The sequence below is a fragment of the Acanthochromis polyacanthus genome, chromosome 13 (assembly GCF_021347895.1).
Source record: "Acanthochromis polyacanthus isolate Apoly-LR-REF ecotype Palm Island chromosome 13, KAUST_Apoly_ChrSc, whole genome shotgun sequence".
NCBI lineage: Eukaryota > Metazoa > Chordata > Actinopteri > Pomacentridae > Acanthochromis > Acanthochromis polyacanthus.
In genome coordinates, this window is record NC_067125.1 from 37,009,012 (window position 1) to 37,034,271 (window position 25,260).

Genomic DNA, 25,260 nt, shown 5'->3' on the forward strand with positions numbered 1-25,260 from the left:
AGAACAGTTTTTTATTCTAATAGCTTACATAATAGGGCATACATTTTCCCAAAGGCTCTAAGAAGATTTCAACAAGAAGTAATTACTTTTTGGATGGCAATTAATAACCTTAATAGTAACCCTGGGTCAAAAATGCATTGATACATTTAATTCATAAGTTTAAAATGTTAAAAGTAGTACAAAGCACTTCCATTATAGAACCCCTGTACCTTATAGCCAGCAGTAGGCAAACTGTCTGTTACAGTCTGTTGTATACTGCCTTATGCTAATCAGTTGACCTAAGGTGCAGAGTTTTAAAGTAGGGCCAGAGCAGTTAAAGGAAAAGTGGTTTTAGTCAAAACAAAGCGTGCAGAGCAACTGAATGAATATAGAGTATCAGTATTGTGTCTGTCATGAGGGTCAAAGGTGACTTGTTTGGGGCTTGGTTGAAGCTCTAGTTTCAATTCAGTGGATCAGAATAGCTCAAATTGACACCAAGACCCATCTGCCCACTGAATTAATCTTCCACTCTCTTCCATTTGGCCGTTTTTTGTTTTCTTTATCAGCTCCATCCATTTCTTTATTCATTCAGTTGACTTTTGAAAGGGGAGAGGTGACATGTCCCGGGGCATGTATGTGTTTTTAAAAAAAAAGAGAGAAAAAAAATCCAGCGATTTCAAGTGTAACATTTGCAGACTGCAGGGTCACTGGCAGTTATATTTTCCCTCTCCCTCCTCTCTCTCTCTCTCCCTGTGAAATCGATTGTTTGTTTGTAAGGAGCTCAAACGGAGCGGGAGAAGGATTCAGAGCTCTGCTGGCAACACAAGCAGAGCAGAAATGCTGCTGGGGAAAGAGACAGGCAAAAGGCAGAAAACCTCCCCACTCTCACCATCAGTGCACATGACCTTGGGGCCAGAGCGAGCTAGCGAGCAAGCAGGCGGAGGAACCGCCCAACCAGCACTGGTGCACACACAGAGGAATTTGGAAGACAGAGTGGAGCGCAGGTCTGTGAGCCCTCGCCCTCTGCTTAAGTGAGTGCAAATTAACAGAAATAAAACTTTTAAAGGTCAATATAAATTTGATTTGTTGTCTGCATACTAAACCTTAATCACATTAGAACAAAGTTCCCCTGCTCTTTGAAAATGCTGTTCTGTTATGTTAATCGTTTGGCTGTTAAACATGAAGGGCAAGCAACAGGTGAGGAGCCTTTATGTGCATCTGTGGCCCCGGTAATAGAGAGAGACTGTAGCGCAACGTAGACGGTAGTCGACAGTAGCTGACACTGGCTATCAAACAAACAGCGCAGTGAAGATGTCTGCCAAAGAAACAGCCTCTGGTGAGGAACACAGAATGGAGGAAAAGAGGGAGAATAGAGCGATAGCAAGAGAAGATGACAGAATGACACACAGGGGACAGAAATGTTTGTTTTTCTGTGAGCCTGCCTGTCTGCGCAGTATACATTGTACGCTTGCCTCTTCCTCTTGCTCTGTCATAGCCGTCTCAGTGGCGACTGAGGCAGTGGAGCCCCACGGGGGTCAGCCATGTAAGGAACATAAAAGGCCAATTTAATTTAGCACGTCCGCGGCTACAAAGTATTTTAATTCCGACAGCTGTGACTGAGGAGTTAATATTTGACTTGTCAGAAGTGGGGCCGGGGCCAGTGAATCATTGTAATTCTCATTAAGAGGCTCTCCCCCAGCAGCACCCTAATGCAGAATAATGAAAGTCAAGACAGAGTGAGCTTCTAATGCCAGTTGAGGCCTATCTTTTAATATTCCCCTCTTGATGGATTAGGGAAGCGGGAAATTCATCTTGGATCATAGGGCCTAATTTAATAAGGGATCATTCCAGGAGTATTGCATTTTATAATAATGTCATTTAAAGTGTCGTCTTCCATTTTTACTGTCCCATATGTATGCTTATATAATGGTGCCAGAGGGATGTGTTTTTACAGTGCTCGGATCTCTTCTGTGTCCACACGCGCCCTCCAGACCACACTACACCGTCTCTCTGTGGTCCACATGCTCGCAGCTCAGGTTTTCATTTCATATTTTGGTCATGGAGCCAATTGAGTGAGCACTTATGAGAAGTTCAGTTACTCCAGCATGTTGCTGTTTCCCCAAATTATTCCTAATAGTATTTAGGGGAAATCACTGTGATATGAGTGTTGGGATTGTAAATATTACCCAAAGGAAATATGATAAAGATACTGTATTTGCTCCATCACAAGCTTCTAAAGCCTCTCTCACAGAAGCAGTGCTATATTTATCCAACCCACTCACAAAACGAAAAAAGCTTTTAGGGAATAAAGTAAACAAATGTGACTAATATGAAAAATTGTCGATGTTAGCAGCAGGGAAGAGCTCAGAATTTTACCTTGTAAAGCCTCATATGAGTAACAAAAACATACTGGCTGTTACTGAAATGGCTTCTGTGAATGCATTCATGTTTTTATGTTCATGCAAGGCTCGACAAAAAAGCAAGCACAATATAATCTGTGTCATTTAAATTTTCCAAATTTGCAAGATACTGGAAAAAAGATTACAATGTTGCTTTTATTAGCAGTGATGTAGGTCTATATGTAGTGTGCGGTTTAGTCCCAGAATATCATATTGTTTGCATTTTCCACCTCATGTAATCAAATAACATATTCACACTGTCTTCAAGACCCAGGAGACAGCAGTGCATGTGTCCACAGACGGACTACCGATGCTTAGTACAGAAGTCTGTTCTCCTAAAATGATTGCAAAAACAAAACAGTCCATGGCTGTAAAATATCAGTTTATTCTTTATTATTGAAATACACAGCAAATGATATTAAATTTAGTTTATTTTCCTTCTACAACAGCAAACATGATACAATACATGGAAGCAAAATACACTAGAAACATTGATTACCAGATTTAAATCCAAAAAACCACAAATATATTTATATATTAGATAACAAGTTTTTCCTAATTTATCACCTATTTCTACACACATGAAAAGCATCGACAAAAAATATGTTTTAAACAATTGATAAATGTATCAAATTACTGAAAATGTGGGATTATTTCACTATTTATAGACCAGTTATGATTGACTCCTAAAGAGAAGTTACAGTCATGAACTAAAAGATAATATTTTTAAAAATGTGTTTTAATATATTGTTATTTTAAATATATTTTTTAGCAAGATAAAATGTTGTCATATGCTTTGCACCTGTTTAATGAATGTATTCATTTTCTGGTGGTAACTCATATGCTAAGGCTGACCCTGCTTTCATGCCTGTCTTTTAAAAATTAAGCTAGCCAGTTAGCTTAGCTTTAAAATACTGGAAACAGGTGGAAACCGCTAACCCTTTCTCTGTTCAAGAGTAAAAGAAGTGTCCTGCACAGCAACCTCCCTACTGTATAAAACTACTGAGTAAAAACAGTAGTTAGCCACTTCTAGGGTTTTACGTGCTGATGGTTGCCTAGCAACATGTCAGAATGACGAAACAGTTCAGGAAATTGTTGTTGTCGAATTTAGATTTTTGTACAGATTAACCGAACAACAGAACTTCTGACAGAGAAATTCTGTCTCCAAGAAATTAAGTTTCTTAACCGCTAAATTGTTTTCGGTTCAGTTTAGTTTTATTTCTATGCACTAGTAAGTTCAACACCTTACAATACTACAGAGAAAAACCCGACAAGTCCAAGGATTCCCTTTGAGCCAGCATAGACAGTTGGAAGAACAAAAATCCCTTTTAAGAGGAAGAAACTTTCAGCAGAACCAGGTTCAGGGAGGGAAGCCATCTGCTTCAACCTGCTGGGGTGAGAGAAAAGGTTTTTCATCTGTGTGTTTCAGTGCAACATATTTACCAGATCGTTTTTTTTTCTAATTTGTTCTGTTTTAACGAATGAAGTGATAAATTTGTAAACTGCATTAAGGCCATAAAAATGCTAAATAATTCTTGGGTCAAGTTCCTATTGTACTTGGTTGTATTCAGTCTTTTGGCAGGAAAACAATAAATAGTTAGTGAGCCTATTCTGTTTTTTACAATTTGTCAAATACAATTTTCTGATAGAAAACATAGTTCAGCTACAATTACTTTGGCTTCAGAACGTGTTTGCTGTTGCAGTTAAGTTGTATAGAAACATCATTTCAAGAAACAGGACTGGACAGAGCCAGGCTGTTTTACTGTTTCCAATCTTTGTGCTAAGCTATGTTAACCAGCTGTTAGCAATAGCCTTATATTTTCTGTGCATATATATCTTTGTCATTTGACTCTCCAATTAGTGTTTTTCAAAAATGATGAACTACCTTTTTTAAGGTGTCATTATTCAATCTCCAGGATTACCCCTCCAGCTCAAGGTAAAATGATGGACAACTTATGCGATATAATGAAATATAGTTCAGACTGTCTAAGTTGATGAGAACGCGTGAATGTAATCTCAATTTAATGCAGTTTTTAAAAATGTGCTGTTGTTTTTTTATTTCTTGATCCACATTCAGTTCCAGTTGGTGACATTGATGTGCCACAACACTGTTTGCAACCTCCGTATGAAGCAAGAAAAAGACCACTAGGACTAGTCTTGGTAATATGCAGTAGACTCACTCAACAGTGCTCTGCGGAGAACATTTGACACGTCAATGTCCTACAAATTAATGGTAACGGCTGCTAAATGGAAGATTCACATAGTAGAGAACATAGGTCTGTGTGGCATATTTTGTATTGCAACCATTGATTCAATTTATGAGTCGTCCTTGAGAGCCCCAGTCCTTAAATGAATACACAAGTGTACTTTACAGAGAGAGAGGAACTAGTTAAGGAGACAGCGCCAGTAGCTCTTGCTGGTGATTGCTGGACTTCATGAGAGAATCGTAGCTACCTCAGTTTTACAGCCCATTTTATCGAGCTGTGAAAACTGCATTCATGTGCTTTAACTGTCCCAAAAACAGAGGAGAGGCATCAGACTGAATGGGACATTTTATGAAAAGCAGTGTAATATTTAAAATAAAGTAAGCACACTCAACACAGATGGTGCGCAAAACATAATTGCAGTGCTAAGGCAGTGATAATTTGTGATTGATTTGCGGTTAATCATGATTAACTACACGAAACTTGTGGTTACAAGAGCAATGCAGGGCTGTCAAGTGACTTAAAAATCTAACCACTAAATATAATACAACGGCGTGACAAACCAGTGTCTTGAAATGTGCATCAGATTTAAATCACCATCTCTCTGTCAGTCAAAAGCTTCTAAAGATATACAGTATGTACCAAGGGATGAATTTACTGCTGTTACTTTAGCTAGTTCAGAAAACACAGTCTTAGATAAGAAACAGGCTGTGGACTTCAGCCATAAGTTAAAGAGAACGCTAGTCCATAACTCTACATTACATTTTTGTTGCAGTGTAGTGATTTTTCAGCATGTATTCAACTCCTTCCCTCAGCTTCTCTTCGGTGGTCCTATAAGAGCACTTCCAGCACACAGTGTGTTACATGTGACCCTTTAAAAGGGTCCCTGTCATCATTAAGATAAGAGGCAGTCTCTCAAACATGCTTTAGCTCAACAAAGTGCTTCCTCTTTGGCACACTCACGTCTTTGGCACCTCTGCCTACCCTCTCCAACATACTCCTCTCTCTATCTGTTCTGCTCGTATCGCTGCCCTCCTGCTCCTAACTCTGCCTTCCCTTTCTGGAGGACTTTCTTTCTGTCTCTCCTCCACATTCTTTAGTCCATTGAAGTCCAAATTCATTGTCAGTCAGTAAGCCGAACAACCCAAGTTTTCAAAAACGGATTCAGATCACAATGTTAAATCCAGTTTGTGAGTATCAGTGCCGGTTGAGAGATATAGTTGTTTTCAATCAGCTGGCTTCCTTCCTTTTCTATAACACAACCAGTTATCTGCAGCAGCAAGTGTCAGCTATTTTAGGATGCATGCTATATTCATTCTCAATGCATGTGTCACTTCCTTGAATTTTTTTTCCCACTTCGAAATAGAAAAAGGAAGGAAAGTTTTGTTTGCTGCACGCACTGCCATCCAGTGTTGTTAAACTTTTAAAGCTATTGCATGGTTTTTTTTTTCCATTGTCCACTTTGCAAGACATCACTAAATCCACTGAATAAACACAATCTCATATTTAATTGAGCGTGATGCAAAAGCTACACCGACAAATTGCAACAGTCACTTTCACCGTTTAACGTATATCAAGAATATTGACATAAAAAGCCTGAAAACAAGGAATGTGATAAAGCGAGAGAGAGAAAGAGAGTCAGTCTCGCACTGTAGCGATATCAGGAGGGGAGAGGGAGCATGTGTGAGGGCTAACTTATGAGATCTATTTTTACATCCCATTTCAGAATGAGATAGTGTACTTCTCACACACACCCCGCCATGGAGGAAGGTAATGCAGGCCTATTTAATTAGACGTTGGCAGACTGTTGAGCCAACACTGTAATCCAATAGAATGTCGCACCACTTCGAGGCCTCCTTAGCCCCCATAATGCAGCTCAGTCAGCTCTTCGCATTTTCTCTGCCCTTCTCTCAGATTGTGACATCAGTTTATATTAGCCCTGCTCTGAAACACGATGCATTCTTTCAGCCTACTGCGCCCAGTTGAACTTGGCACGCCCCCCCCCCCACACACACACACATACACACACACACACACACACCTACCTTTATACATTGCTTTTCATTTTATTAGCCCATAATAAGGCTTGTGTACATGTGCACACGTGTCCTCGCTCCGTATTTATCTTCCAGTCCGGGCACAGCAACTTACTTGCCTGAGGAGTAAATTACCATAGCAATACAGATGTCAATACTGCTGTATCAATGAGGGGACACAAGTGGCAGGATCAATGAAAACATCTGAATAAGATGCCCTGGATGACAGGCGCTATCCTGCTTAAAAATTCTAATACTTCTAAAGCACTTGACCTCTTGCTCCCATATTCAACTGCCCCAAAGGCTTATTAACATACAAGATCTTACTTAGTACAGATAAACTTTCATTTTCACGTGTAATACTTGAACAGTGAATTTAACTGTACAGTAGGTAGGTGGTTACACAATTCTATGCCTGAGTTTCAGGCGATGCTACAAAGATGCAAGGGAAGCTTACATGGAAATGAATTAGTTAATTAGTCTAAACCATGAAAAGGACATTTATCCATCTGTGGTACATTTTGGGGGTTTTATAAGCTCTTTTTGCCTTTAATTTGGATAGCTGCAAGTCAGGCAGAAAATGTGGAGACTCAGAGAAGATGACAAAGCTGGAATCAAACCAGGGGAATGTTGCGGTGAACATAATGGTCATCACATGACAAGCCAGTGTTACGGTTTAATTGTAAACATTTGTAGTGCCCAAAGCAGTCAATGATGGAGTCTAAGTCCAATTAGTGAGTGCAACTTACATAAGTATAAATTTGAGGCATTTGTACTTCCATTTAATGCTTCTTCATGCTTTTGTACTCCACAAATCAGTAGTACATACAGCCATGGCCATAAGTTTGGACACAAGTACCATACGCTTGTGAATCTTAGAAAATACCACAAAATTGTCACTTACAATATAAATACCAGTCATAGCCATCAACCAAAATGTACAGATATTTCCAGTGCATAAATTTGATGTTTGACAGCAAATATTGACATTGGAAGATTAACTGCAAATTGTTGCACAAATATCTAATATTATGTTTTGGGAACAAAGTTGTTCCAATTGTTGGAATTTATTGATAATATTATATCCCTTGTTGATTTTATTGACTAATTAAACTGGTGCTGTCAAAAAATATTAGTTATGTTCCGTAATAGACATCAAAACAGACATAGTAAGTCATGCTGTGTCCAAACTTATGGCCATGGCTGTATTATAATTTTAGGGCTGCATAGTGGGGTAGTGGTTAGTACTTTAGCCTTGCAGCAAGAAGATCCCCAGTTCAAATCCCGGGGTGGGCCTGGGATCTTTCTGCATGGAGTTTGCATGTTCTCCCTGTGCATGCGTGGGTTTTCTCCTGGCACTCCGGCTTCCTCCCACAACCCAAAATATGCTGAGGTTAACTGATAACGCTAAATTGCCCGTAGGTGTGAATGTGAGTGTGATTGTGTGTCTGTATATGTAGCCCTGTGACAGACTGGTGACCTGTCCAGGGTGTCCCCTGCCTTCACCCGAGTCAGCTGGGATAAGATCCAGCACCCCCCGCGACCCTAGTGAGGATAAAGTGGTGTATAGAGAATGGATGGATGGATATTATAATTTTAACTGAAGAATTATAAATATTTTTTATACAGTATTGCTGCTTTAACTTCAGTAAAGCTAGTGAGCACCTCCTCTATCACTGACAGAGTTTAATGTCATAATCCTGCTTTTACCAAAATCATCATCTTCTTTCCACTTCTACCTGAGATGTCTTGCCTTTACTAAAGTGTCAGAGACCTGAAGAGCTGACAGGAATGAGTGTGAAAAGGTGGGAGATGACACGCAACACTTTGGTGGGCATCTGTTTTTTTGGCCTTTCAGTTATTTTTTTGGCTGTTGCATTATGCAGGTTTTTGATCAAGACAAACTATGTGTTTGAGAATAACACTGCAGTTGTCATTATTAAAGATGCCTAAAGATATTCTATTTACTTGAACACATGTGCTGCTAGACTACTCGTGAGTCGATGAGAGAAGACATGTTCAAAAGTCTGAAATTCTTTGAATGCTCCCTGTAATTAACGCTACCTGTTGAGACGTTTGTCATTAGTTCAGAACAGTTTCATAAAGTAGATATAATATGCTGTTAATGGTTCCAGATTCCTCCTCCTAATGCAGCCACGATACATTTCTCACGAAGTTACGTCATGTTTGTGTGCAACTACAGCACTAAATGGAAAACTGCAAGTAAAATGCAACCAGCGTATCCATCACAGAGTTGTATGTTTTCTAACATCACTAAGATGTATTGATTTTTGTACTGCACATACTTAGATTTATGGCTATGTGAAAACAGCTAGCAGCTTTATGAGTATAACATTTACAGTACACAGGTGATTGATGCTTATACTGAAAACTAGGGGCCATTTTCCATCCCATCTAAACTTTGCCTTGACCACACATGTCTGTCACCAGTTCAGAGAGCATTTGAATGCAGTTGACAGATATATAAATGGTCATAAATGGTTCCCTGGACAGAATGTTGAAAAAGCATTTAACCCCAGAATGAATGATTGTGGACCTCCCTGGATTTACCCACATTAAAAAGACACTTGAGCATCCTGATACAAATATTGGGTGATTTGTCGGCTTTTTTGTCATTTCATGACATTTTAAAATGACATTTTGTAAACTTCAGACAGCGTGAATACAATCAATATGAGATGAGTTAGGCCTGTGTTTCCAAAAGGCTTTTTGTAATTTAAGAGTCTGTGTACAAACATCTGATGATTGAAAAGCAAGTACTCGATTATACTCACACACAGATGATTGGATCTTACCAGCTTGTAAATACAGAGCGGCATGGGCCAAATGCTTAACATTTACTGTGCGCCCCTCATCACTCTCCCTCTCTCCGTTGTTCTCTCCCTGTGTCTTGGTGTTTCATTTTGTTCTCACACTCTTTCTCTGGAGGACCACAATGCGCACACAAACCCGAACACGCAAAAATGCTCACAGAGTCAACCCCCAGTGCATCTGCAATACACCAAATGTCACCTTTTTTCAATGGAAACAATAAAATCCCCTTAGGATTACTAATGCCCACAGGTCTCAACACATACACCCTTGTTATGTCTTCTTCCCAGGGCAGGGAGTTATACATTATGTTATCTCTCTAATCTGCAAACCAGCTGCAACTGGAAATGAATTAATAACAAATAAAATGCGCCCAGTACATAAAAATGTGTAGATTGCCCTGGGGCACCTAAACAGGAAACAGTGAAACAATTAGACTTCTTGTTTTGTTCTGACCTCTGTTTTGTTTTGTTCTACTTAGCTGCTGAATAGAAGGAGCTGGAGATGGAGACTGTTGTTTTTGTGTGTCTGTAATCACCATGGTTAAGCCTCTCTGGTCATAGCAGGGGTCAAATCTGTGTGAACACCCACTTTTTCATCCTACAGTGAAATTAAATACAGTGTTACAGTCAAGCTCTATAAATGCTGTAATTCTCTGCTGACTGCAACCCACACCAAGTGCTGCGGTTAGCCACCCAGGCCTATACAGTGCACGCATGTGATAACAGGCAGCGATATGGCGTCCTAATTGCTGGCCTGAGTGCTATTGGAGGGAGTTTTCAGCAGGTTTCTTTTTCACTTTCGCTCCATTTGATGTCTTTGAAGTTGGTCTTTTATCTGCCTTTGCTCCTGATGGCTGTTGTCTTTGGTGCAGTGCTGTGTGCGCTCTGCTCTTTGAGCACTCCTAACATGTAACAAAGGCAAGCCCTTGGAGAGAAGAGAAAGAGGGCTCTCTCTGTCTCTCATACGTTCTCACATAGATTCATACACACAAAACGCAAGCTTACAAACAGTATATGCAACGCGTTTAGCCACAGCTATCCACTTGCAAGGGAAAAATGCCTCCGCTATCAGTAAAAAAGCAGAAAAAAAAAAAAGAAGTGCTGTGTGTGATTGTTTAACATGCCCTAATTTGATAAAGGGCCAAGTGCGGGAAATGAGAGAGTAGTGTATTTGTCTCAGGGGTTGTAGTGGGGTAAATATAGCAACAAGACGGCACCAGTTGATATGAAGGATTCCATGGTGTCGAGTGCTGTTGTGACTCACCAGACTATGATGATCTGTATGTGTGTGTGTAGGTGTGTGAGTTTCCTTCCATGCATTTAGATTTTTGTATTTATGTGTCCGGTGTTGTTTTCATTCACTTGATTAATATAATTGGCCTCCTCTTGACTCAGCCAAGTCAGCGTGTGGTGATCCATTACAACAGGGAGAAAGTGAGAATGTGTTTAAGTTGAGGAAGGAGAGAGAGAGAGCACAGGGGAAGGGATAGACAGGGAGAAGAATCCTGCATGGCTGGCTCCCGGCTGGCTGTGTGGGGGTGTGTGTCTTAAGAGTGTGTTGAGAGGAGAGTGCGAGCGCTGCTAGTCTCCATGTCTAATCAGAACACTTGTGTGTCCCCGTCTGATTGTCTCCGAGCAGAGGCCCTCCACTCCAGCGCTGCACCTCAGGAACATGCTGATAGCTGCTGGACACTCCACAGCTCAGAAAGGAACCCAGAATCTGGACTGCTGTCATGAAGAAGCGATGGGAGGAAAATGTTGCCTTTTCTGGGGAAAAAGAGAAAAAAACCTGCAAAACCTGAGACAAAGTGAAAGCAGAAATCCCACACAAATCCTTCAGGTGAATGGGAAATAATTGTTTTTATACATACAATTCATGAAACTATGCAGGGATGTATTTGTAGTAGTGACATGAATCTGGCCCAACTTTTCCCACAAGAAACAACTGAAAATGTAAAGAATGTCAGGACTAAGATGACATAATCATGTGGTCACAAAATTCACTCTGGTCACACTTTTCCTGAGCGGGACAAGGCGCGCCTCCGGCTCCGCTCTTTCTGCTCCGTCGCGGGACAAAATGCGCGCTCCCGCCTCAGCAGTTTTCCCAGTTCCGTCTCCTCCATTACTGGCGAGGCTCACAATCAATAATTCAATAGTTTTGGCGTCTAAATCCTGCCCCAAACGCCGAGATACACAAACACCCCAGACTCCAGCGCAGACTCTGTGAGATCAGTATTAATTAATAGCTAAAGACATTGTGTTTTGTGTGGAAATATCGGAAGGGTAATGCGATCTGGATCCCTATAATTATAGGCTCCCGTGTCAGGTGTTTATTAAATGTTCAATAAGAGGCGGTTAAGATGTCAGGAAATGAATCAGGCGAATTTGTAAGTCAAGTGAGGCAGGCGATAATAAATCCTTCTTTTCCTATTTTTTTTTAATGTATGTGCAGAAATTGCTTTGTTTTACGTTGTGAGCTGATGCGTTTTCATTCATAATGTCCAAATTCAGGAGATGACACACAATAAAATAAAATAAAACGGGCTACATTTGCATTCAGTGGAGATGGGCTGAGGGCCAAGCTCAGGCATGATGAGCATCTGCAGCTGGAATTGTGTTTATGCACCGCTAACCTGGAGGCCTGTCCATTTATTGTCGAAACGTTTCTCATCATAATGCACATCCTAAATATTGCTGATGTAACGCAGTGCAAGTTTCGCAATTAGTTAAATGATCGAGGCTGAGTAATGTTTTTAGTCGAGGCATTTCTATGCAGTTACAAGCTGCTACAGACAAAACAGTAGGAAGTGTGTAATTAAATTAAAAATCCATCTTTGTTTTATATCATTTTTGGAGTTTGGCTTCTGAGTCCGGAGAGATTTAATTTCCTCCAACACTTTTAAAACCAAATGAGCCTTAGAAATGGATTAGAATTATGTGCATTTTAAGTGCTTAAAAGCTGCGAAACTTTATCATTTTTGTCACTGAATGGCCCCAGTCTTTTTTAAATCCTTTATCTGCCTGGTTTTGTAGCTTGTACTGGAAATTACCAGTCCTACTCTACAAGCCCTCCATAACCAAACTATGAATAATGCATCGGTTTGGCATGGTCGCTGCAACAGACACCCATGTTCCTGACTAAACGGGCCTGTCACAACTGTGACGTTATCAAAAGACCTATAGCTACAGGCATGAATTATTAAAAACTCAACGCTCCCAAAGGCTTTACCGGCAATAATAATAATAACAATAATTTAAAATCCAATTATTATTATAAAAAATAATGTCAACCCATTAAAGAAACTTTAGTTAATTTATTATAGGAACGAAAAACATTTTTGTTTAGGTGGATTCACGTTTCACATGTGATGGAAAAAATAGGTAAAACAATTTCATGAATATTCTTCTTTTTTTAAGAAACCCGTGCCTCAGGTGAGTTCACTTCCACTGTTATAAAAACATCAAAATTACATACAGAAAGCACATGATCTTTTTAATACACGGAAATGAAAGTAACATACAAATTAAACAAATTCCCCACAAGGCATTCATAAAGCCACTAAATAATAAAAATAATGCATGTTTCTTGTGTATAAACATATTTTACACGTGCCCGTACCGGTTCGCATACAGTCCTCGTGTTACTGTGAGTGTTTTTGTTCACTGTGTTGAAGAGGATGGTGTTTATGACATAATGCCCTCCTTTAGAAGGGGGGGACAAATCACCTTGGAAATATGGGACACTAGATCGGGTTATCCTGACAAAAAAGAAAAGTTCAGCATAGCCTGCACATGTGTTTAGAGGAGGTCAAATAGGCCAAACATTCAAGTGAGAGTTACCCTTCCTCTGAGGGGGGGGGGGAGAGAGAGAGAGAGAGAGAGAGAGGCAGGGGGGAGGGAAAAGAGGGGGAGAGGGGTGAGGAGGGCTCACATCACGTCATCCGTGAACTCATGCACAACACTGCTGAAGAAGAAACAGAGAAGGGAGAAACATTTCAGATATTGTCTTTTTCTTTCTTTTTTTTGTCACAGAATTCCCGCTCTGTCCTTTTACAGAGAAAAGTGTTTTTTGAAATATACCGAGGCCAGCCTCTATATAGGTTCAAAATGAAATCATAGCAATAATAATATAATATTAAAACTGAACAACTGCAGAATGGTTCGCCTTGTTTGACAAAGAACCGACCGACCCAGCTGCATCCTCCTCTTCCTCCTCTTCCTCCTCGGGGTGTCCCGACGGCCTCCTCGGCCATGTGGCGGCGCAGCCTCGCTGTCCACCTGCTTTTTTTTGTCTTTTTTTTGGCGTCCAAAAACTCAACATGTGTGTGTTTGTGGTGTGTAGGCTATCACGTCACAGTCTCTTTTCTTTATCTCATAAATAGCCTATATTTTATATTTTTATACTCGTCGTCCTTCATTTTTAAAAAGAAAAAAAAACATAAATAACGTCCATGGATAATTTTTCTCACTTTGTCCTTTTTTGTTGTTTTCTTTTTCACTTTGTAAAAGTTCAGTGTCTCTCCGTCCGTCCTCCCTCCGGGCGTCACAGTCCCAGCGCGGCCGTGTGCTTTTTGGCCTTCAGTCTCAGGTCGGCGATGCTGGAATTCTTGCTGGTGTTCTTGGCGGCGGCGGCGGCGGCCACCACCGACGCGGCGGACGCGGACTCGGCCGCGAGCGTGGCCAGCGGGAGCCCGAACGGCGGCGCGGGAACATCATGTAGGGCGCGTGCGCGGCCAGATGAGAGTGCAGGTGGTGCTGCGCGTGCGCCACGGCGCTGTCCAGCTGCAGCTGCGCCTGCACCTGAAAGGAGAAGGGCGGCACGTTGCAATGACTATCCTACGGGACGGGACGCACGGAAGGGGGAGAGAAGGGGGAGAACATGCGTTAACTTTGCAGTGGGGGTCATTTGTTTCACCAGTGTGACTGCAGATGTAGTATCCTGATAGCTGTTAGTTATGTGCTCCATTTGAACATGTTGTGGCTGGAGTGTCTGCTGCGCGCAATGTGCCATCTAGTTTCTTGGGGGGCTTTTGTTGGCTGCACTGCAGCTCTTCTGAGTCAAAGGTCAAATTTGAGTTTTTGTTTGCAGCATGAAATATAATCTCAATCCAAACTGCCATGGCCTGAGGGAATCTTGTGGGTTTTTGCCTGCAATATAATAAACTCACAGCAAATCAGTGGTGCTCAAAGTGAGCACTCAGTATTGAATTGTACTGCTACTGTGTAGATTCTGTCTCGCATGCAGGTACACATATGCCACAAAACATTATTTAGTAAGAGGTGCAATTTTAAGAAAATATTCAGGAACTCCTGATCTTGATTAGGCCACAACCCGGTTATCTATTCCACACCTCGCAGGCCTGCTAATATGTTTGTTTGCTCCAGTTAAATAGGCATGAAGATGTTCCAAAAAACAGAAGAGAGAAGGGAAAAAAAACAATAGAGGGAATTTTCCAATTAGGCTGTACAGACTACGCTGTGCTGGCACAGTGTTTTTGTCAGTGTGGTAATAAGAGTTTAGTTACCCCCTACATTGGAACTGGAGTCTCTGCATAGCACTTGGGCACAGCCTGTGCCAAGACAGCAGTCGGGGGATTGGTCTGATTTTAAGACTGGACGCTTCAAAGTAACTTGCCTGTTGGAATGGCATCCGTAAAGCCCCCACGTTGACATATGGCGCTACACGACAAGCTTCAAACTGATTCGCTGCTCCAATCAGGACTCCTGCAAAAACACAGATGATAGCCTAATTGTGAGGGGAATATTCAGCAGCACAAAGAGCAAAAGAAAAAAAAAACTGTGGGACTGAATAAGCAGTGAGCTGATTGTCGGAGTAAACTTTAAAAACGTTAAGATAAACAATCACATAAAGAAATCTCGGTGCTTTTTCATAGCCTAACTAACTGTAATTGAAACCATTAAACCAAGCGATAACTGTGCGTAAAGATGACGGATGCTGCATGCATTGGAGTGAATAGAATAGAGCAGAAATATATGTATAGTTTTGTCTTTTGTGGGATCGTGCAGGATAAAAGTGTACCTTTATGTAACTGGTTCTCCTGCTTTCTGCATTTGGCTCTTCTATTCTGGAACCAAACCTGCAGGGACAGAAATTAATTAGAGACCTACTGATTGGCAGCTGCTTGTGAGACCATGTGTAATTCCTCTCAAAGTGACAACAACCGCAGAAAAACAATATCCCCGAGGAGCACTGAAATATTAATGACACTGCTTAACCCCAGATTTTAATTATTACATTTAGTCTACAACAAGGGAGAGTGAGAGGAGTGGGGGGTTGGAGCAGACAGAGGAGGAAGAAGAGAGAGGGGGGAAAAAAACAAACTAGAAAATCCACGAAAGAGACACGTTAAAATAAGAGACAAGAAAACACTCTTGTTGGAAATGTGCAGGACTGTTGGACTATAATAAATAACCTTGTCAGCGTTGGTTTCATCTTTCTATAGATTAGTGTCCCCAAAGAGTTGAATGGAGTCTCGGATATCGAATAGCAGCAATGCTATTACGGTTTTGGACATCAGAGCAAAGCGATCTGAGAGCATCTCTCCCTCTTTCTCTTTCCGCCTCCCTCTCATTAAATGACCGCTGAAATTAATTACCCTTATCTGCAGAAAATCCATGTCAGAGAAACGCTTAAATGCCTCGCAGTTTTGTCTAATCACCGCCATAACACGTACTTACACACACACACACACACGTACTTACACACACACACACACACACACACACACACACACACACACACACACACACACACACACACACACACACACACACACACACACACAAACCGCTTCAAAGACAACTCACTTCTCTCCCTTTTTTTCTTTTTTTGCTCCTGTTGAAATCGACAAGCGTCAATTTCAGAGAAACGCCTTGGAACACAGATTAAACGATTTATTACTATGATAATCTGCTTTGAATCTCTCAGACAAAGCTCGGGCTAAATTAGCCCACAATTCAACGTGTCAGTCTGCAATCTCCCTTACGTTAGGCCCACACACACACAGACAGTGAAAGCATGATTGAAATATCATATTGATTCGGCTGTCAGCTGGCTTCATTTATTGATCACACCGTGTGTCAATCGGAAGTCCTTTTTGTGCACGATTTAGGTATAATTTATAGCGATGATAAATGCACTGCAGTTATTGATTGAAGCAGAATTTTAAGCCAAATAAATGTGTGGTCTGTGCATGCAACTGGTTAAAAAAAAAACCCTCCAAGATATAATACTCAAAGTGAGATAAAAGAGAGAGATGGGAGAGCTGTGCTTGATTTGGGTAGAAAATAATACATAATTTATGCAAATCCCCGAGCTGTGCTGCTTCTTGTTCGGGACACAATGCGCCGTATTGGGGAGATTCCAGTTCAGGCCGGGAGAGCCCTGCAAAAAGCTGGTTTTAACTTTCTTTTTTTTCTTTTTTTTTTTCCCCTGGTGTGTGGGGGTGAGTTTGGGATCTTTTTGGGCCCGTTTTGTGGTCTCTTTTCTGCTCCATATTCAATACAAACGCTCAGTCCTCCTCCTGAGCCGGAGCATAAAAGAGTCTGGAGTAAGATGTTATAAGGTTGTGATAAAAAGAGTTGTCTGTATGTTCATTGTGCCCCCACCCCCCCTGCTCGTTTTACACAGGACATGTCTGAGCCCCCACCAGCTCCCACTCCCACACACTGCCACCCCCCTCCCGGACTGGATGAAGCCTTACTGGGTTTCTGTGCAGATGGTCCATCCCCATGAAAAACTACACTAACAAACATGGCCAACACACACACACCCTCACACAGCAAACTGAAGGCAAATATTTGTGGGTTGATTTGTTTCTCTTCTATTATTTGGACCATAATAATACTAATAACAAAAAAGAAACTCTCGTGACACAATCAGGGGCCTAATTGAGATGATTAACACAGTAAATAACCAGCACATGCTGTGAGAATAATCCAACCAGAGAATAATTGGAGGGGGGAATAAACTCCGTTTGTTTCTTCCTCCTTTAAGATCAACTTATCTCAACTTGCCTTTGGAGGTCCTGTGAACTAAATCCAGGCCTGGTTTGGTTTAGCAAGTCTCTCTCTCTCTCTGTGTGTATGTGTGTGTGTCCTCTACATGAAAAATCATCAAACAAAACTGTTTTCACGCACAGAACGATGTTTTTAAGCGGAATGCCAAGCTTATCAGAACAAAAATCAGGGAGGACATTATTAAAAATTGAAATCCCTTCTGGATAAAAGGAAATAAAATAGGAAAACATAGAAATCTGTGCATTATTATTATTATTATTATTCTTATTATTATTATTATTATTATTATAGGGAACATTTGCTCGCGCTGCCAATATGCTGATGCTGTTGTTTATTATGATGATACTATTTAATTTTTAATCAGACCTGTATTTTCTCCTTTTTACATTTAAAGTATGGCCTAGAGTCCATTTAGTCTGTCAAACACACCTTAATTACTGCATCTGTTATTATTTTTGCTGTTATTATTGCTCACATTTGCTCTTCCTCGCAGCAGAGTCGGCTCTTCCTACCTGGACTCGGGCCTCCGACAGTCCCAGCCGCTGGCTCAGCTCTTCCCGCATGAAGGCGTCCGGATAGTGGGTCTCGTCGAAGAGCCGCTCCAGCTCATTGAGCTGCTCTAATGTGAAGTTAGTCCGACTTCTCCTCTGTTTGATTTTAGTTTGTGTCTCGTCCTCTATGGGCTTCGAGTCCTCTTTCCTTTCCTTCACGTCCGTGGTGCCTGAGAGGGAGAAGCAAACGTGAGCATCATGTGGCTGCACGGTGACCTCCAGCCTCGCCAGTGGCCTTCACAGGACGCACATTTATCACATGTTTATAGCACGCTTTTATCCGGGATAAAGGCTTTGCACGGAGATCAGTTGGATGCAGCTATAGGCTTAAAAATACACTCACCTGCATGTGCAAAGTCTCTGCCTCAGATTAAAAGGTGGAATAGTGGAGATAACACGCACGAAATGTAGCTTCTACTCACAGGCAACACAACATAGCGATAAATTCTCCACCTATATATTGAAATGAATCTTGCATCAAAGAGAGACGTGCCCTCAAATATCACAGAGCTATCAGACCTCGGATGTTTTGTAGAGCTACATAAAGCTCTTTAATTATTAAGAGCTTATAAATATGCAATGCTGTGCCCACTGTTGGATGTCTGATACATGCTTGTCGCAGTTCCGCTTTTAACCACGCTGCCCATGACGAGCAGATGTCACTTATTTTATTTTTTTTACAAGCCACCCAACTCTAAGATATCTTCTCCAATGTGCTGTCACATTTCGTCCAGGTTTCATAATACACGGGCTGCACAGGACACACCAACAGCTGCTACACTGTCCTTAAAAATATGAAACTAATTTAAAATCAACAAACACAAACAGTTGTGGTTGTATAAAACATTTACCATTTGAAGAATATGTTGCACTCGAATTCATGACTTATTTATGTGCTATTATTTTTGTTTTGCCTTTATATATTTTTTAAAAAGGAATTATTGAGGACAACCACGAAAAACAATTGTTCCACATGATGTTACTATTTGCTATTTCTAAAAGAGAGGCTATTTATTATGGCACCTGGTGTGCTTTCACACCTGAAAATAAACATTTGTGACCTGATGATTTCCACCTTTCATGTACAACTATTTGTGCGTCAGGTTTATTATGTCTTTGGTTAAAAATATCCATTACAAGGCATATAAAGGATGCATATAGATTCCTGAAATATCCTACAATCAATTATTCCATTTAAGCAGGCCAAGCTGCAGCGTTTATTGAAACTTTAGGGCCACGTGCACATGCCATGTATAATGTTGTGATATAAAAACTATGCTTGAAACTGGATTAAGTCCCATTATATTATAGAAGAAATGTTAATTTTCCTTCGGGGGCCTTGTTGTTTGTCACTGATAGGCCCTTTCTGGTGTGCTGTTTGTACAAATTGAAACTTTAAAAATGTGCCATAACTACAAAGCTGCAAAAAATCTTGGTAAGAATTGAAATGTATAACCAGCAACCATATCTGGGAAATTGTCTTTTATGGGGCAATTTTGACGGTGCACAAGGCAACAAAACGGACACAAATAAATTATAAGGTGCTTTCAAAAAGCACCAAGTAACGCTTTTTATTCTCACTCTGCATCGAGACTGACATTAGTGGGCTGTTCGTTTTGGATCACAGTCACGCTTAAAAATAAAGCAATTTCAACTGTTGGTCAACTTAAAGCGTGGCTGTATGTTGGATCATCACCCCACTATCAAGTCCTCCAGACGTCCCTGTGTACAGACCATGCAGAGCACACCATGCACTCCTACCGTCAATGAGTTTGGGGCTCCCGGCGTCCCTGATCCTTTCCGGGCCGAGCATGTCCGTTTCCCTGCCCGGCGAGAGCGCAACGTTCCGGGCAACGGCGGCCGCCTCCTCTCGGCTCCCGGGCTCCGCGGATAAAGCCTCCCTGCTCCCTGCTCGCGTCGAGCCGGTCTCCAACACCTCCCTGTAGGTTATCACTTCCTTCTTCTCCTTCACTTTCTGATCGAAAGACTTAGACACGAAAGCGGTGAGCTCTTCCATCACTGCCTTCTCTCCTCTTTAAAAAAAATCACACACACACACACCACACACTCACACACACTCTCTCCCTTTGCTCCACGACAGCTTAAGACATCAATGGTGTTGCTCGTTTTAAAGTCGACCCCCTTGAAAAAACGACACAAGGTGATGCAGCCAAAACTCTGGCTAAAAGGTGAAAAATATATGAAGGTAGGCTCTTCTTCTCAGCCAATTCCTCCTCCTCCTTTGGTTAGCGGAGTTGGGAACCTGCTGGTGATCCTCTATTGAAGTCACAGTATTTATACTTTGCGGCGCCTTGCCCCCTTGATCCGTGCAAATTACCTCCCCTCAGGATGCCGGGATGAGCCCCCCTTCCCCTTCACTGATACGGGAGAGAGAGAGGAGAGGAGTAAAAAAAAAAAAAAGAAAAGAAAAACATTAAGCAGCACCGCCGCTATTGGCCATTAATCCGAGATTGACAAGAAGGACTAATTAATTTAATTAAGCGCTCATTCGCTGCTATTGTCCTGAGTTAGTTTTTTAAACACCCGGGAGATGGTCATGGATCTCTCTCACTCTCCCTGCCTCTCTCTCTTTCTCTCTCTCTCTCCCTCTCTCTCTCTGCAGGGGTGTGGCTTAAAAAAATCTGAAAATGACAAGAGGAGAGGGGAGCACATGGATGAGGAGTCCTTCTTCAGTATATATCTCTGTGATCTGGGGAAGGGAGAAAAATAAGACGCGCAACGATGACACGGGAGAAAAAGAGGTGAAAGCGGACCAGCTGGGACGCCGAGAGGAGCAGCATCGACTTATACAGGGAGCTTTAGATCAAGTTCAGCTGAACACGTTTGGCTTTAACCCCCTCAGTTGCATACAGTTGGCTTTAGGCCTGGTTTAGAAAAAAAAAAGAAAGGAAAAGAAAAATCGATAAATTTCCAGTGTATTTTGTGTGCGTCCGCGTTGCTTTTAATTTGAAGGGGAATTTTAGCACCAATAAATTAAAAATACACAGGGAAAAATCAGGATTTAAAAAATTGGAATCTTAATTAAAATTCTAGCAACATTTCTAAACGATATTATTATTATTATTATTATTATTATTATTATTATTATTATTATTATTATTATTACACACATTCCTGACGTGAAGGTTTGGATAATCCGTGACTCAAATTATTCAATATTTCCAGTGGAGGTTTTTGTTTCTAATCAGCAATTATGTATTTTTGCATTGCCGTCATTAGAGAGACTATATCGCTTAATATTAATCCTCAGTGGACTTTTTAAGCCATTAGGATGTTAAATAGCAGCTAAACATTTAATTATAGTGCCTCCTGCGATACGTTGCCATTGGGCTCACTAATTAACGTTTTCAGCTCGCCGTTTCTTGCTCTCTTTTTTTTCTTCTTTTCTCCCTCCTGCAATCATTGCCTATATTTGCGAAAAATAAATAAACAATGGTGCACTTTTGCTGTGAAGGTATGGCGATTGCCGCCGAGAGCAGGCAATTAGGTGGAAAACAGGAGGCAACATATAGCCAGACAAGAAACAGGATACAGCGAGATTTTGAAAACGTCGGGATGAATTTGATGCAAAATTAAGCATGTTTATTGATAATCTATATAAAGCCCTATTTCCACACAGGGGGTTCTAACAATTCCCCTAATTAAATATTAACGATGTTTCAGCTTGAACCTTAGGCATTAATTACTATTATTTCTGCTGCATCTGAAAGCAGCATGAATAGTGTTAAGCAGCGCCTTGTTTCCATTTGCAGTGAAAACCTCCAATAAATGGTTTCGTATCGGCCATTTCTTTGCGCCTTATTGATCCATCAGTCAGTATACTACTATTGGTCGTTGCACCTTCAGTCCCGTTTTAAATTTCATGAAGTAATAATTAGTTATTCTGCCTTGCTCAAGATCTGTTTGGATGCTCTTCATGCCCTTGCAACTTATCTGTGTGTATGTTGGCGTAAAACGGTATCTGAGGACTTGACCTCATGCAAATCATCACTGACATGTTACAACTCACACATGCATTTCGTTATGTTATGCTGGTACAGCTAGAACAAATCGGAATATGTATAGCCCGAACTGGATGTGCTGCATAGACATTATTAGGCAGTTATTTTTTCCCCTGTTGAGTCAAAAAAAAAAAAGAATACAAAAATGGCACGGAGTACAATATAGCAGTTAACTATCATAAGCGAATAACATTGTTGCTGATCTCCAAAGAAAGGGTGTTTATGAATGGCCACACTGGAATGGGCATCATCCAGTGATGTTCAGTTTTGAAAGGATATTTTTTTCCTCTCTCAAGTAAACTATAATATTCATAAAACAGAGAGACAATCTTTTAACTCGGCTCACTGAATCAAAATGTGTCCTCAATCAGCACACTTTATTTCTGTTAGTTTGTATTAATATTAATTTTGCAGCTTTAGGAGGTACTTAATTAGGCCAAAAACAAAAAAAATGTTGCAATAGTTAGAGCTTATTTTATTCAAAAGAGACATATAAAGTATTAGTTCAAACCCATGATGAGACCTCAATCGATTGCTCTGTGTTTGATTCTGCTTCCTGCTCTCGATCGACGCTTTCCGGTTTGACTGGTAGAGTCTGCTGAACGGTGCATAGCTGAGTTGTGAAGATACACAACTATTTAAAGGTGAGGAGCGGGATTTTCATTTCAGGGGAGCTTCTCGGTTTGTTTACCACACTTCTATCTTTCATATAACGTTTACTAAGATGTGACGCATGTTTACTGTTGAGCGGCTAGACGGATGTGTTAGAAGCAGAAACGACAGTCTACCGCTAGTAAAGTTAGCACAGTTAGCCTGGCAGCTAGTCTCCACACAAAACACAAGTGTTTATTTATCTCGTTTACTTTCACAGCATAAACAACGACATGGTTGTTGAATGTGTTACAAAGATTTAAATGGTGTAAATGCTGCTTATCTGCGCCTTATTTATATACTATAATAAAGATTGAATTAGCTTGCTCTGTTGACAGACCTCTCTCTGTTTACAGTAGCTATGTCAATGAAAACACAGTATAAAAGATATGCAAAAGGGTGTTTTGTGGATTCACGTTGATAGTTTCGGTTTAACTGTGCATCAAATTATCGTTAACGGTTACCAGAGTGATAGCAAATGAGCAACCCTTCTGTTCTTTGGTATGGCAGCTCGCAGCTCACAGCAGCCAGCATGGGTCGGCACTCGTCTGACAGTGAGGATGACAGTCGCAGCAGGAGGAAGAAAAAACAGCGTCGCCGTTCATCCTCCTCCTCCTCTTCTTCGTCTTCATCCTCGGGCAGCAGGGTGACGAGCAGTCGCAGTCGGAGGTCCAGTCGCAGGAGTCGTTCTCGGTCCAGAGAGAGAAGGTGAGCCTGCAATGCAATATTTTTTTTAGCAGGAGCTGCTGGAGTGCCCTAAAGCAAGACTAAGAGTGTGTCTTCTCCAGATGCACTGCTTGGTGCTGATGCTGCATTTGAACCTCTTTTGGGAAGCAAACAATTTCAGAAGTAACTGTTGTGCTGACATTTTAGTCTTCAGAGGTTTCCAAGCAGCCATTGTCTCTCTGGTTGCAAATGTAATGCGAAAAGCTACAGTACTGGTTGTAGACTTTTTTGTCTTCTGCAGTTAAATTGTCCTACCTGTATCATCCATCCTTCATCTGTACTCACTTTATCCTGTAGAATCTCCCAGGGTGCTTCAGCCTTTCCCATCAAGATAGGATTGGTCACCGGGTTTGCACAGAGAGACACAGAGAAAACCATACATTCTCACAGTTGCACCTGTGGCCAATTTGGAATCACCTGTTAACCTACCATGCATGTCTGTAGATTGTGGAAGAAAGCTGGAGCCTTCATAGAAAACCCACTAATGCACAGAGGGGGGGGAACTCCACACATAAAGGTCTTTGCTGACCAGCAGGTCCAGACCAAGAGCGAATGATGTGACAGTGCCAACCACTGTACCTCCATGCTGCCTTGTGTCAGTTTAAATATAAACTTTACAGATTATTACCATTCTAGGTTTAATAGCTTCACTGACATCTGTTTAATGGGATTTCAGGCTGCAGGTAGCTCTATAGAATGTCAGAAAATGGTGAAAAATGCCAATCCCAAAGGACAAGATGATGTTCTCTCATATCTTGAGTTATGTTCCAAAGATATTTGGTTTACTGTAATAGTGGAGAAAAGAAATCCGAAAATAATCAGATGTAAGCAACTAGAATTATAGAATTGTAAGACCTTTTAGGACTAAAGATCATCAGCATAATTAGGTATGAGTTTATTAGTTGTCAGATAATCCATTAGTGGATTATCATTGCAGCTCTAATATGTTTATTTCACTAAAAGCATTTTGATTTGCAGCATGAAAAGCAAAATTTTGCTGACTTTGTCAATAGCTCTGTTGTATTTAAGTGATCCAGCAAACCATTCTTGGCTAACAATAAGCCAGCACACCAGGATCCTGAAACAGAAGCAGGTAAATGGATAATACATATCACACATTTTGTTGTATGCACCTGTGCTTCTCCTACTGTAACATGTCAAAAGGTCTTCTGAAAGTCGTGATAATTTCTGGTATTTCAGAACCGAATACAAATATGTTTGTATATCAGCTAGTGCAGGATAAAATACATAACCAGCGTAATCCCGTGTGGTTAAATGGAGAAAAGCTGTTGCAGAAAAATAACTGGAAAACAGATTAGTTTGGATTTGATCTAATTCAGTGTTTTTCTCAACATGATATTTGCTGGCTGGAATGTAAGTTTACCTTTGCTGCATGAGGATTTTAAAGTACACTTTAACTTACACTTGTGCATATACACACGTGGACAAAATTGTTGGTACCCCTCAGTTAAAGAAGGAAAAACCCACAATTCTCACTGAAATCACTTGAAACTCACAAAAGTAACAATAAATAAAAATTTATTGAAAATTAAATAATCAAAATCAGCCATCACTTTTGAATTGTTGATTAACATAATTATTTAAAAAAACAAACTAATGAAATAGGGCTGGACAAAAATGATGGTACCCATAACTTAATATTTTGTTGCACAACCTTTTGAGGCAATCACTGCAATTAAACGATTTCTGTATTTGTCAATGAGCGTTCTGGAGCTGTCAACAGGTATTTTGGCCCACTCCTCATGAGCAAACAGCTCCAGTTGTCTCAGGTTTGATGGGTGTCTTCTCCAAATGGCA

At 40.8% G+C, this 25,260-nt stretch overlaps 2 protein-coding genes and 1 long non-coding RNA gene across 4 annotated transcripts in view; 2 read left to right on the forward strand and 1 right to left on the reverse strand.

Moving 5' to 3' along the window:
* The first annotated feature begins 760 nt into the window (after nucleotides 1-760).
* LOC127536689 (uncharacterized) lies at nucleotides 761-18,084 on the forward strand. Its single transcript, XR_007945785.1, has 3 exons — nucleotides 761-1,010; nucleotides 11,092-11,292; nucleotides 17,986-18,084. It is a non-coding gene; the product is annotated as an uncharacterized LOC127536689 (long non-coding RNA).
* Nucleotides 12,752-20,634, reverse strand: shox2 (short stature homeobox 2). Its single transcript, XM_022196112.2, is given in 6 exon segments — nucleotides 12,752-14,156; nucleotides 14,159-14,252; nucleotides 15,088-15,176; nucleotides 15,493-15,550; nucleotides 18,005-18,213; nucleotides 19,805-20,634. Coding segments are annotated over 6 exon segments (867 nt in total). The 5' UTR covers nucleotides 20,061-20,634; the 3' UTR covers nucleotides 12,752-13,995.
* A 1,939-nt stretch (nucleotides 20,635-22,573) lies between these two features.
* The window catches only part of rsrc1 (arginine/serine-rich coiled-coil 1), a 120,792-nt gene continuing 118,105 nt past the window's right edge, over nucleotides 22,574-25,260 (forward strand). Inside the window, exons 1-2 of one of the 2 annotated variants that reach the window (XM_022196110.2) lie at nucleotides 22,574-22,746; nucleotides 23,227-23,424. In XM_022196110.2, coding sequence (XP_022051802.2) covers nucleotides 23,249-23,424 — 176 coding nt within the window. In that variant the 5' untranslated portion in view covers nucleotides 22,574-22,746; nucleotides 23,227-23,248. The remainder of the gene's footprint in view (nucleotides 22,747-23,226; nucleotides 23,425-25,260) is intronic. The other variant, XM_022196109.2, reaches the window with a different exon arrangement.